Source organism: Saccostrea cucullata, unplaced genomic scaffold, assembly GCF_032062105.1.
Source record: "Saccostrea cucullata isolate Sc308-1 unplaced genomic scaffold, CSIRO_AGI_Scuc_v1 ctg3892, whole genome shotgun sequence".
NCBI lineage: Eukaryota > Metazoa > Mollusca > Bivalvia > Ostreida > Ostreidae > Saccostrea > Saccostrea cuccullata.
The window spans coordinates 16,107-30,423 of NW_026919622.1; the positions used below are offsets into that span (position 1 = coordinate 16,107).

Here is a 14,317-nt window from a genome sequence, read left to right on the forward strand (position 1 = left end):
CGTGTTCATAATCATAATAGCTCGTCTTGTGGTAAACAAAATATTTTTATTGGTTTTTAGCTCTACTGGTCAAAACCAGAAGATCTTATGCAAAAGTAAGATTCAGTCGTCTGTATGTCTAGCTGTTTATTTGTATGTTTGCCTGTAAACAACTTCTCAAAAATACTACTCTTCTTACAGTTTTGCACTGGTTTCATTATATCTTGACACACAAGTAAACTACACTAAAATAATTCTGTATCTCAGTTTTTGAATTCCATGATCATGGAGTAGTTTTGGTCTGATTTCAATATAACTTGTGGTACACAAGTGATACTTATCTCATCCTTTTATTAAAAATACAAACCAATAGATCACAGTCTCTTCAGAGAATTCTGGTAAATATTTTTACAGATGTAGATCTATATACTTCTGTGCATCCATCATGTCCATTTTCATTTGTTTTAACTGTAACAATAACTCTTATGAAAATGGAGAGGTACCATTATATGATTATGTTCATGTGCATAATAGTTAAAACATAACTTCTTTCTTTTAGTTGAATGTTCATAACAAATGACTGGGTGAGACTGAAATTCATCATTTTTAAAAATAATTGATTTTTGTAGTAATGACTAAAATTTCTTTTGAAAATGTCTTGAAAAGATTATACTACACTTCATCCCGTATGACAGAAGAAGCTCGACTTCTCGTGAATCCAAGGGACTGCATTAACGCAGAAGAAAAGGAAGTCAGCATTTCTGATACTCTACAACCAATGCATTTTGATTCTGTAGTGAAAGCTGCACTTATGACAACAAGTTATGATGATGAAGAGGATTTATAGTCACCATTAACTGCCATCAAATTAGGATGTGACAAATGCCAAACTAAGCTCGCAACAGTGACCCTTGAGTTTCGTCGTTTCAATCGATTGTCAGAAGTACTTGACTGAATTTTCCGAACGAGAAAATGGAGACAGAATGTTTATATGTTTGTTATGTTTACATAACAAAGAATTGTGTGCTCTGTATCTCACAACTTAACGACCGATGTTCAAATTTTGGTTGAGCATTAGAAATGCCTTACTTTATAGTATTTACATTATACATTTTTAAGCACCGTTCAGTAGTGTCGCATTGTCAACAAGTTGTGAAATTGTTATCTTGGAGGCATAGTAGTAAGTTGCAGGACTCTTTAAATTTGCATTCACTGGTTAAATTCCCAAGTAATATAAAACACATTAAAAGAACTACTGGATAATATAAATTAGAATTCAATGCATTGATATTTTTTCATTTGTATATGTTTTACAATTCCCATATAATATGTTTTCTGATGATGTACATGTACTTTATGTGTACAAACAGATGTTCATATTTAAACATATTTAACCCAGAATTTATAGAATATATTATGAATTATGAGAATACGATATAAAATACCCCCCAAAAGCAAAAAAAATAATGATATATCTGGTGTTCCAATACATCTTTGAGTGCAATATACATAGTTCTGGCTTTTAAAATTGTTGAAGGACGGTTATAGTCTAAGATGATGTCAAAAGCTTCCTTAATATCATCATCCAATTCATTTCGAAAGCAGCACTGAGATTTCAGAAAATGAAACCCCTCATCATTATCATCGATATAATGATTATGAAAGTATTTCAAACCAAAATTTGATCACTTTGTACTTGATTCCAGAATCAAAACAAGTAAACTGACGTAACATTTCAGTAACATGATAAAGGAGCTCAGGTATCCCAGGAAAAATATCACCTGATTTTTGTTTCCTGATTCTGTGGTTATTCCAGGCAAATTTCACTTCTTCCATGTCTTCTCTGATAACCTGCATGTAGCAGTACTAAACTAAAGTTCTGAAATGAAACTTGATATTAGTTTTTTGGCTTCAAAACATGGATCTAATTGGTTCATTAGCTTTTGATACTTTTGACCACACATATTTGTGTACTGACAAACTGGTAGCAACTGACAAAGCAAAGACAACAGAAAATATAAACAACAAGAGGCCTTGACAGTCACTTGAGTCCCATAACCCTTAGATTGACATGTCAGAGTCTCATGTATGCATTTTCAGCTTCATTTTTAGTTCGACACCCTTATCTTAGACTCTTATGACTGTTACCTGTCGCTGTTTTTTTTTATTCTTATATTTTTCTGTTAAAATATCCTTGTGTAGCGCCGACCGAGCGGCCGTATTCACATTTTGTCCTCAGTCTTTAATTTCTCTAATTGGTAGCGTTAATTTCTCCTCATATCTTGAAATGAGACTCAAGTTCGTCTATTCTACAGTTTATTTACACAACACATCACAAATAAAAACATCCAGGAAAAATAATTCACAGTATATAAAATCCAAGTAAACAATCACATATAAATCCAAATCAAAGGCAAAGTTTATAATCCATGTAAAATCTATATCGCTACATATCAGTACTCTCGTCTTTATATCCTATCTTTCTATATCTTCTAACATTCTGTCGCGCTATATATACTTTAGGATCCGCTCCTGGCGATCAGGAGCACTTTATAAGATCCTGAAGATCAGGAGACAATACACAGGTAATTACAATACACAGGTAATTACGATCAGCAGGGGGTTAGATAAGAGGGGCGATTAATATACAGATAAGATTTATAGAATAAGTGTAGATAATGTGTGAACAATTAATTAATGAAAAATGATATTAAAGATAAGATATTCTTAATCGTTACAACTCCCCCTGCCTTAAGATTTGACTCCGTTCAAATTTAATGAAAAGTAGCGCGTAATCGATATAAAACTAATAACATATATACATTATATGAATAATACGCAAATAAAAAAAATACATGTTATATGCTGACATTGCATTACAAACATTGTTCAATAAACTACTCAAACTTATAAAAATGACATTAAACGTAGTTAAAACAGGGTACATTAAAAGTAATATTTACATATTTTCATACATATTCATATCAACATTTTGTTAAATGCATAAAAACACATAGAAAAAGAAAAAGTCACAAACAAATGTCTCATAATGTTTCAGCAACCCGAACCGATGGCCACGAAAACTGAACGGACACTTCGTTGAGAATGTCAAGGGCAATGGCTTCTACATCTACTTCATTTAAGTTGACATTTTCGGAGTGGCTGATTGAAGTATTTCTGGTCTCCTCAGTTCTTCCGTTTTTGAATGTTTTCACGGTCCTAGTCAGACACAAACAAATTGTAGTTGTCTCCGTGTTAATTGACTGTTCGTTGTCATCATTTCGGATGCTTTCTTCTTCTTCTTCTTCTTCTTCTTCATTTGCGGATGCGGCATTTGCACTTGAGGGATCTTCCTGGAAATCAATTAATCCCGGATTTTGGGCGATAATGTCATCCACCATGTCCAGGATGTCTCCGGTTGTTTCATTGGTAGAGCTAAATAACTCGGAGTCCATACAGAAATCCATTGTATCCATTAAGTTAAATTCATCGTCACTTGCAATGTCTTCACACATGTCAGTTACAGACTGAGTGGTCACCGGAATTTCGTCAGTGAATTCCTCTTCATCGGAAGATATGTCTTCGTATGTTGGATCCATGACAAACACAGGTTTCAGATCTTCTCTTTGTTGATACGGCATTTTTGTCGACTTGCAATTTGACAGTTCGTTTTTCAAATTTTCCTCGCAGAGTTTATGCACACGGGCGTAATGTTCTTTTAAATTTTATTTTCTCACAAATGGTCTTTGGCAGTATGAACACTTAAACACGCTAATAATACTGGAATGTTTTTCTCGAATATGTCTCACTAAACTATTTCGTCGCACAATTGAAATTCCACAATATTCACATATATAATAATCCATATAGTTACATCTTGTTGTTTGTTTTCTGCGTTATGAAAAAGTGAAGTCAAAATATTTTTTCGGTCTTCTTATTTGACGTCCTAGGCGTGTTTTCTTGGAAACGGGAATTTGGGCGTTGTCAAAACCAATTTCGTTGCTCAAATCTTGTTCTGATTGGTCATCGGGTACTGTTTGATCAAGAGCTTTAGGTCCAGCTGTATCGTCTGGTCGTAACTTCTTGTGCGTCTCGCCGTCGCCGTGTGAATCTTCATCACCCGTCATGTTGTCATTATCATCGCCTCGATATAAATTATCGGCTCCAGGAACGTTTGTCTTGAAAGGCTTTATGTTGTCAGCATGTACCACTACAAGTTTTGATGATTTTGAGTGTCTTATTTGATATAGAACATCACTCAGTCTCTTCACTATAGTCCAAGGACCTGTCCACGATCTTGCAAGTTTTGCCTTGTTCCAGTAATAATCTTTGGTTGATTACGACGGACTAGCTCGCCAATGTCATAATTAATTTCTCGTACTTTTCTGTCGTAATATCGTTATTGGCGTTGAGATATTTTCCCAGTAACTTCCCGCACTATTTCACCAGTTGTTGCTCCATTTCTAATTTTCTCACGTACGCTGATTCATTAATTGATGGTTGTTCTTCTGTAACATTTATTTCAGTCATTATATCCAAAGGTAACGAAGCTTCATTTCCAAACACCATTCTGTAAGGTGTGATTCCAGTTGTTTCATGGGGGGGGGTGGTATTGTAAGCTAGTACCAAACCATCCACGTATCTGTCCCAATCCGTCTGATGTACTGTTAGATATTTCGATAACATGTCCTTGATAGTTCTATTAAGACGTTCAACCATTCCGTCGGACTGCGGGTGGTAAGCTGTTGTTCGGGTTTTATTTATCTGTAACACTTTACACATTTCTTGGAATAATCGACTCTCAAATTGGCTCCCCTGATCGGTGTGAATTTCTCCAAGGACATCCGTACCGTTTGATCCATCCTTTAAAGATTACATCCGCAACCGTCTCAGCTTCTATGTTCCGTAATGGAAATATCTCCATAAATTTCGTAAAGTAATCGGCAACCACAAGAAGGTAGAGGTTTCCGTTCTCTGACTTTGGAAATGGCCCAGTGATGTCAATGGCGATTCGCTCGAACTTTTCACCGGCCAGATGTTTTTTCATGTAGGCCCTTTTTCTAAGACTCGGGTTTTTCCTCTCTTCACATATGTCACACGAACTCACATAATCCTGAACATATCGTCTCATATGTGGCCAGTAGTAACAGTTCGCCATAATCTTTGCATAGGTTCTTCTTATTCCTAAATGTCCGGATGTCTCGGAATCATGAACATGCCACAACACTACATCACGCAGTGATTTTGGAGTACATATTTTAAGTTTTTCACAATTATTTTCCATCCATCGATAGCACAGAACTCCGTTTTTCACAAGTAGTAATTCCCATCTTGAAAACCAGAATTTGAATTCAAAGTTTTTATTTGACACTGCGGAAATTTGGAGTTTGCTGGAATTGTTTTCCTTGAGTCTGAGAATATCTGCCAGTCCTTCGTCATTTATTTGATGTTTTCTTATATTTTCATTCGTCAACTCAATTAGCGGCTGTTTCCTAGGTTTTGCCCGTGGGGGTCTATTAGCTCTTTTTTTTTTTATCTTTTCTCCTATTATTGTTTTCTTCTGTAGATACACAAAACAGTGTATTCTCATTATCGGGATAGATAAGTTTCACAATATCACAGCCAATATTTTCCGTGGAATCACTTGAAGTAACACACAGTTTTCGTAACTCATCACTGCTTTGAAACATTTCATCTTCCAATTGTGCATTATTGGTTACGTTTAATTTACACTGTTATTTATTCGAGAAAGAGCATCTGCATTTCCGTGGCGTTTCCCGGGTCTGTGTTCTATCCGGAAATTGTAGGGTCCTAGCTGTTGAATCCATCTTGCTATTTGACCATCAGATTCTTTGAATTTATGTAACCACACTAACGATCCATGATCTGTTCTAAGTAGAAATTCGCGTCCCAATAGATACTGCTTAAAGTGTTTCACAAAATACACAAGAGCTAACATCTCTTTACGGGTTACACAGTAGTTCTTTTCGGCATGGCTCAGGGTTCTGCTAGCCTATGCGATTACGGTTTCTCTGCCATTCTGTATTTGTGACAATACAGCTCCAATGGAATCATTGCTCGCATCCGTATCTAATATAAACGAACCACCATTAACGTCAGGGTATCCTAATATTGGGGCCGTCACTAACTTTTCCTTAAGACACTTAAAGGCTTCGTCACACTCGGAAGTCCATACCCATTTTCCATGTTTACTAGTCAATGCATGTAGACATTTTGCAATCTTTGCAAAATCCTTTATGAATTTTCTGTAATAGGATACTAATCCAAGAAAGCTTCGTAATTCAGATTTATTTGCAGGACGCGTCCAGTCATTCACTGCTTTAGTTTTAGCTGGGTCTGTTTTAATTCCTTTTTCTGATACTATGTGTCCGAGGAAGGAAACTTCTTTACAGAAAAAAATTTGCATTTCTTTGCCTTGAGTTTGAGATTTGCATCACTCAAACGATCGATCACTAAATTTAAGTTCTTCAAGTGTTCCTCAAAATATCGTCCAACCACTATAATGTCGTCAAGATATAACACCGTCACGTGCCATTGTAAACCATTTAAAGCTTTTTCAATTACTCTTTGAAAAGTTGCAGGTGCATTACAGAGTCCAAATGGCATAACTCTGTAATGATAAAGTCCTCCTCTTGGGGTCGCAAATGCTGTTTTCTCTTTGTCATTTTCATTCATTGGAATTTGATGGTAAGCCATGAGACGACCAGGGACTATTGGATTTTTCTATAAGCCCGTTCGCAAGTAGATTTCCAATTTCTTCATCTAGAATTTCCCTCTTGAATATCGGAACTTTTCTCGGTGGTTCCTTAAATGGTGTGTCATCTTTCAATTTAATTGAATGCTCTCCTATCCTCGCCCTTTCCATTGGCTTTTTAGGATCAGTAAATGCAGTTTGGTGCTGAATTAAAAACTGTCGGAAAATTTTGGACTGCTCAGGTGACAAGAATTTGCACCCATCTTTATACATGTCGCACAAATGATCCGGTAATTCCTCGGAAACTCCTGTAGTATTTACATTATACACATTTTCCGGAACTGGAGCACTCGAACATAACACAGGTGAAAACAGTGCTAGATTGGTAATCTTTTTCACCTTCACATCGTTATCACTTGGATTAAACACACGCACTAACACATCATTTTCATCACTTTTCACTAATATCAAAGCATGGGCCACCATTATACCATGCTCATGTATAAACTTCTTTAACGGCACTATTATTCCTTCGCCGTAAATATCTCTGCTGTCCAGTCTTCCTTTCACAATAGCTTCATGTCCTGCTGGAATGTCACAATCTTCCACAGACATCACTCTGGTACTCTTATTCATCTAGTTTCTTCTCTTACCAGGCACACAGCTAAGCACTAACGAGGTAGTCTCATAGTTCCATATACACCTGAATTCTTCCATGAAATCTTGTCCAAGTAAGTTGCATTTCACTTTTCCCACAAATACTCGGAAATGTATGTCTAAATCACCAAACGAGAGTAGCATTATGGCTGTACCACGAACATCTAAATCTCCGCCATCCGCTGAATGAAACTTCTTGTGTGCGCGCTCCAGTACAGGTCTATTTTCTGGCAAGATACTGTAATATGTATCTTCTGTTATAAATGTGTTTATAGCACCCGTGTCAATTTGAAATTCCAAAGGCGTTCCTTCGACCAATCCTAGAATCTTCATGCCTCGAGTTCCTTGGATGACATGCTCACTTCCTCTGGAACTAGTCCGCCTTGTGGTAAATTCTTCATGCTCTGCAGTGTTTATTTTCGTTTCTTTAAGTACTGGTTTACAAAAAGGATTTTCTACAATTGATGCAGATTTGTCGCCTAATTCATTTCCAGTTGAAACGTTACTCCTTTTGATATCTGTACTAGGCCTCTTGGGGACCCCGACCGACGCACGGCCTACTGCCTCGGTCCTCTCCCGTTTAACTTCAAGTTGACTTTATTTCCAGCATTTCTCTGAGGACAGTCCCGAATAACATGGTATGGGGAATTACATTGGTAACATTTTCTCTTGGCCTGGTCTTCATTTACAGTGGTAGTTCTTTGGTTTGCTCTATCGTAATTCTGGTATGATCTGTTGCTTTGATTGTTCAATGTTCTGACATCACCTGGATTTCGTGCCCCACTTGGAATATGATATACCGGCGGTCTCGGATACCTAACATCCCTCTTCTTGTTTTCTGTCATCCTGATGCACTCCTCCTGCATGGCTGACGTTACTGCATCATCTAGCGTTCTGGGACGTGTTCTTTTTACAGCTAAACGGAAATCCTCGTTTTCATTGCAGTTGTCTAAAAAGGTCTTGATGCTTCCTTCTTGTACGTATTCTCGGTTATCTGGATAAGCTCGGCGATATAAATCATGAATAGCCTGTCCAAAATCTCGGAAAGATTCAGTATCTCTCTTCTTACGCAACTTAGCCTCCGTCATGTAACTTTCTTTCATCGCTTTGTGTCCAAATATACCATCCATAGCTTCCTTAATTTGGGTCCAATCGTCGCGCACAGATTCTGGCAATCCATAGACAAAAGTTTCCGCTTGTCCCCGCAAAACTGTAAGAAATACTCTCCTTTTCCTATCTGTGTCCCATGCATTAAGTTCACTAATATTCTCAAAATAACGAATAAACTCGGTCCATATGTCTGTTGCATCTCCGCTATATGTACGTTTCACAGGAATTTGCTGAGCTGTTCTGTTACCATTGTACATCGGCGAGTCTATTAAAGTAGATTTGTCATATGGTTGAGACGTAGCACTTTCCTGCTGAGGGTAAGAGTATCGTTGCATGTGTCCTGAGCGTTGATTTAATTTATCCTTCACAATAATTGTAAAAAGTAATACACACAGAATAACGAGAGCTCCACACATTAGAAATTCCTTGGTAAGACACAATAACATGTATCCAGGGAAATGTTGGTATAACGCAAATACAGCAGCACCACAAGAAATAAACACAAAAATCCAGGAAATAAACTTGTACACGAAAGTCTGTTCATTTTCAGTATTTTGTTTCATCTGGCAAGGAGTACTTGCTTGTAATGGTGTCCCAATACCATTCACATCACAAAAAGAATTCATCAAATTTCTGCGAACGGCACTGTGATCCTCTCGAGAAACAGTTTCTCCGATTCTTTGAGTGTTAGGTATTCCTGACGTTATTTCCATATCTACCGGGGAATAATCAGTCCTTTCTTGGAACAATTTTAAGAAAAGAGCACAGTGCACAAATAATACGTATAACACAAAATAATCCAGATTTTCAGAATAACTAATTTCCCGCAGTTGGCGTTTTAATCCTACATCCACACGCTGGACACTTATAGAATTGGCTCACAATTCTCCCATCTTTTAACAGTTTGTGGCGATTTTCACTTTTGAGGAACATGTTGTAACAATTAGGACATTCCTGGCGCAAATTATAATTTTCCACACGCACCAAGACTAAATTCCAACATTCGTCGTAGTCATAAATGTAAGCCAGTTTCAGTGGTGAACTCATATTTTCACAGATTTCCTTATCGGACACACAAATCACAATTTTAAAATCATAAAAAAACACATATCATATGAAGGTATGAATCCCCACCGCTGCCACCAGTTGTAGCGCCGACCGAGCGGCCGTATTCACATTTTGTCCTCAGTCTTTAATTTCTCTAATTGGTAGCGTTAATTTCTCCTCATATCTTGAAATGAGACTCAAGTTCGTCTATTCTACAGTTTATTTACGCAACACATCACAAATAAAAACATCCGGGAAAAATAATTCATAGTATATAAAATCCAAGTAAACAATCACATATAAATCCAAATCAAAGGCAAAGTTAATAATCCATGTAAAATCTATATCGCTACATATCAGTACTCTCGTCTTTATATCCTATCTTTCTATATCTTCTAACATTCTGTCGCGCTATATATACTTTAGATCCGCTCCTGGCGATCAGGAGCACTTTATAAGATCCTTAAGATCAGGAGTCAATACACAGGTAATTACGATCAGCAGGGGGTTAGATAAGAGGGGCGATTAATATACAGATAAGATTTATAGAATAAGTAGATAATGTGTGAACAATTAATTAATGAAAAATGATATTAAAGATAAGATATTCTAAATCGTTACACTTGTGACACGAAAGAAAATGCATGCGACAATGCCGATTTTATTAATGAATATTGCATGTACAATATTACATATAGGCAATATAAACCGTGCATAGTCCTCTGCGTCTCTGCACTCAGTTTGATACAACTTAACGAACTATTGTGAGTTTGCTGTTTAAATAGTTTTTACGTAAAACGTACAAAACTAAAGTTTAAATTTCGCTACAGTTTTAACTTCATAAAAACGCAACACATATATAATATGTGGGGCTCCTCGCTTTCTCACTTAGACGATGTTAACACCCCCGCCCCCTACCCCCCACCCCCGAACCCCCTCTAGATCCACCACTACATTACTTCTCTTTCAATTTCTTTGTTTTGGTGTTGAGATGTGGCGGGAAAGTTTTTGGCACATTGTAAAACGCGCTCTATCCTAGTCTCCTGGAAGAACATATGTCGTAATATTCCTTACTTCTAAGAAATCAATATTTAAGGTCTTCCGCTCAGACGGAAGACCTTCTACTGATTCTGATGATTAAGATTATTCCCTATTATTCTTTTTTTTTCTTAGACGCCAACTTTGAGACCTCGTAACTCGCTGATTTCTAAAAGGGATTTTGCTCAAATTTTAAGAAAAAGGACGTTACAAAATCCAATTAAAATGTTTTCATACATTTCAAAAATTCCCTTCCGCTTTTGAGTTATTTCCCTTTAAGTGAAAATTTGGTACTGTTTGTTTCCAGACAAAGGCTCAGAAACGACAAAAGCTGGAGCAGAATGTCTACTGCATTTAAATACTAGAAGAATTGAAGTTGTGCCTATCGTTTTTTTTTCGATTTCTGCGCTCCAAACGGTGCTAGATAGGAGTCAAAAATGAGAATGCCCAAAAGCGCCAAAATTAACATAAATTTCCTTGTATATCTTTTAAACTAAAATAATTTGCTAAGACATATTTCACAAATATTGTGCATAATTCTAAGATCAATCATTTGACACCATTAAAAAGGGGCTGGCCCCTCAAATTAGGGGTGAAGGGCGCTCGAAAGTTTTTGCTCTATAACTCAAAAACGGTAAATATTTTGATATGGTTATCGATTTGAAATAGTTCTTTAACATCTTACTGATCTCATGAAAACGTTATTCTGTTCGAATCTTGTGTTATTGAATGAGCAACAAACTTTATGTACAGGTAACTGATTAGTGTTATGCAAGTGAAGAATTCTTTATGCGTACGCGTATAACACGTATAGCTGAAATAAACTGGATAAAAATATATATTTAACAAAATTGAATGTTAAACTTTGATGAAATAAAGTTTTTAACGTATTCTCTAGCTGGATGTCATACAGATTATTCAGAGACAACTTTCTCCTTGTATTTAGTTTGAATTACAAGACGGGAGATAGGAAAAATACTTATCATCTCTCATTCGATTGATACTCAATGTTGCATTATTTATAAATAAAAGAAAAAATAAGCTTAAAATAATTCACTGTCATTTTATTCAGGCGTCGTGAATTTTCCTCGGACCTTGACTGCTTTGTTTACAGTTGTGCAACCTGTTTATCGATCGCACATGCATTGACCTATATACATTCCGGAGGTCAAAATTACCGCTCTTTGATTTTTACGCGAGTCCTAGAGTTATCTAAAACGATGCTAGTCATCGATTTACTAAGTTTAAAATCCAAAGAATTTGTCATTTGCGTAAATCGTAAGAATATTTTTAGAAGCAATTATAAAGGTTTTCTTGAACATGTAGGAGTATTAAAAGATAAAAATGTCTGATTCTATTCTTTGATGAATGAATAAAAAGCGCTGCGATTTTGCTCAGGTAAAGATGATTTCTCAGGACGAGTCCATTGGTTACACTGAAAGGTGACGCAGGATGACCTATCGATAACTGCCAATTTTGATAGAGATTGTAATTGCACATGTACATAAATTAATGTTGAATTTTACCCTTGTGAAGTCCATTATAGTTTCGTTATTTAAAGAATCGAGGATATCACTACTGCAACTTAATTGATTGTTTTTTTTTTATTTGAACGGATGATTCTTTATTATTGGAAAAGATCGGAAAAAAAATTAAGTAACTTTGAGTCTTGCATAATTTGCTATGCTGTCTGGAACAGCTAGCTAAACCTGGGGTCCTCACAGTCACACATAATCAATAACACAAGGTGCTGGTTCCATATTTATTACGGTACGTAAATGAATGAGTGAGTGATTCAATGAGGATGAGACAGGCAAATAACTGAAATAAACAAAACAAATACTAAATACCAAAAAAGACCGAAACAGAGTTCCATAGAAAAAAAAAGCTCACATATAAACCTAACCATAATAATAGATCAATTACTTTAACAATTACTAAATAAAATGAATAACAATAATCAATTCTCAAATCTTTCCTGATCTAAAACTTCGTGAAAAAATACCTGACTGAAAAGAGTTTACAATAGTACACAAAGTTTCTCAAAAAATGATTACCGAAATAACTTACAAATAATATGCATTACATCACAAAAGTTTGCTATAAAAAAACTTACATGGTAGTAGGCCACAAATCAAGGAAAGTAGAAGGAAGAACAAAAAACATGTATGTACTTCTTCACGGATGGAACTCGAATGGCTGACAAATTTGCACGGGAAAATGAGGGAAGTAACTCTATTTACAAAAGAGTTCTACTCAAGGAAGATAATTCAAAAAATTGACAAAGAACGATAACTCTATATGGTTCATATTACAAAACGATATAAATGAAAAAATAAGAACTGTGACAGCACACTCCCCGTCTGATGTTTGTAACATCACAAAAGTTAAATAAACTACACTACGTCATTGGCAAGAAGCAACACCATCTCGGTCACCGGACGGATAAATGTGGACGGCTGGCAGCCACGTCTCACCATACGTATTTCGGCTTTCCGCACTTTCCCATCATCACTAAGGAACGATTTTACGATGGCACCCATAGGCCAAAGATTACGGTGAACATTCATGTCACGAAGCAACACAATATCACCCTCTGTAATGTTTCTTTCACTGCGCGTCCATTTCCTACGAATCTGCAGCGTATGAAGGTACTCTTTCCTCCAGCGTGTCCAGAATAAATCTGCCATATGTTGTACACGTTTCCATTGGGCTAGATACATGTTCATCTTGTCAACAGGGAAGTTGACGATCACAGGGGTTTTCTGGGTAAGTATCATAGAAGGGCTCAGAGGGTACGGATCATCTGCATCTTCCGACAAGGGGACTAACGGTCTGGCGTTAACAATCGCTGAAACTTCAGCCATGAATGTTGTAAGTATCTCATGAGTGAGAGATCTGGCTGGTATCTCCAACATAACAACATCAATTACACGTCTTACGACTCCAATGAGGCGTTCCCATGCGCCACCCATGTGCGAAGAGTGGGGTGGGTTAAACTTCCAAGTAGTTCCACACTCATAAAGGAAGTTTCTGATTTTACGGTCTGCTATGTTGAGTCCAGATGAATTGATTTTCAGGTCATTTATAGCACCCACGAAATTGGTTCCTTGATCTGAACGAATTTGGGTAACTTTTCCTCGAATGGCTTCAAACCTCTTAAAGGCGTTGATAAATGATGAGGAGCTTAACTCCTCCACAACTTCAATGTGAATTCCTCTCGTTGTAAGACAGGTAAATAAAATCGCCCATCTTTTTGAGTTCACAGATCCTCCACGTGTCCGTCGAGTAACTATCTCCCAAGGACCAAACGTATCTAGGCCGATTTATGTAAAAGGTGGGCTAGGCTCCAAACGATCTGTAGGAATGTCTGACATTTTTTGACACAATAGTTTTCCACGTAATTTTCTGCATTTGACACAGTAGTGTAGCATGGATGAAACTAATCTTCTGGCTCCTATTATCCAGAATCCAGCACTACGAATTGCTCCTGCTGTGAAGTGGCGACCTTGATGTATACTGAGTTCATGGTAGTAACGAGCAATCATTAACGCTATGTGATGGTTTCTTGGTATTATCACTGGATTTTTCTCATTGATTGGTAGAGAACTTTTATTGAGACGTCCGCCGACTCTCAGAATTCCATCTTTATCCAAGAATGGTGAAAGAGGTAGAATGTTACTATCTCTAGGCAGAGGTTTTTCTTTCAAAATGCACTGAATTTCTTCTGAATACACTTCACTCTGCACAGTTTTGATGATAAATTTCTCA

General features: G+C 36.7%; 1 protein-coding gene across 1 annotated transcript; it reads right to left on the minus strand.

Annotated features, from left to right (window-relative positions):
• Positions 1–3,023: 3,023 nt before the first annotated feature.
• LOC134234625 (uncharacterized) lies at positions 3,024–3,620 on the minus strand. Its single transcript, XM_062716703.1, has one exon. The coding sequence runs from the start codon at positions 3,618–3,620 to the stop codon at positions 3,024–3,026; it is 597 nt and encodes a 198-aa protein (XP_062572687.1).
• Between the last annotated feature and the right edge of the window lie 10,697 nt (positions 3,621–14,317).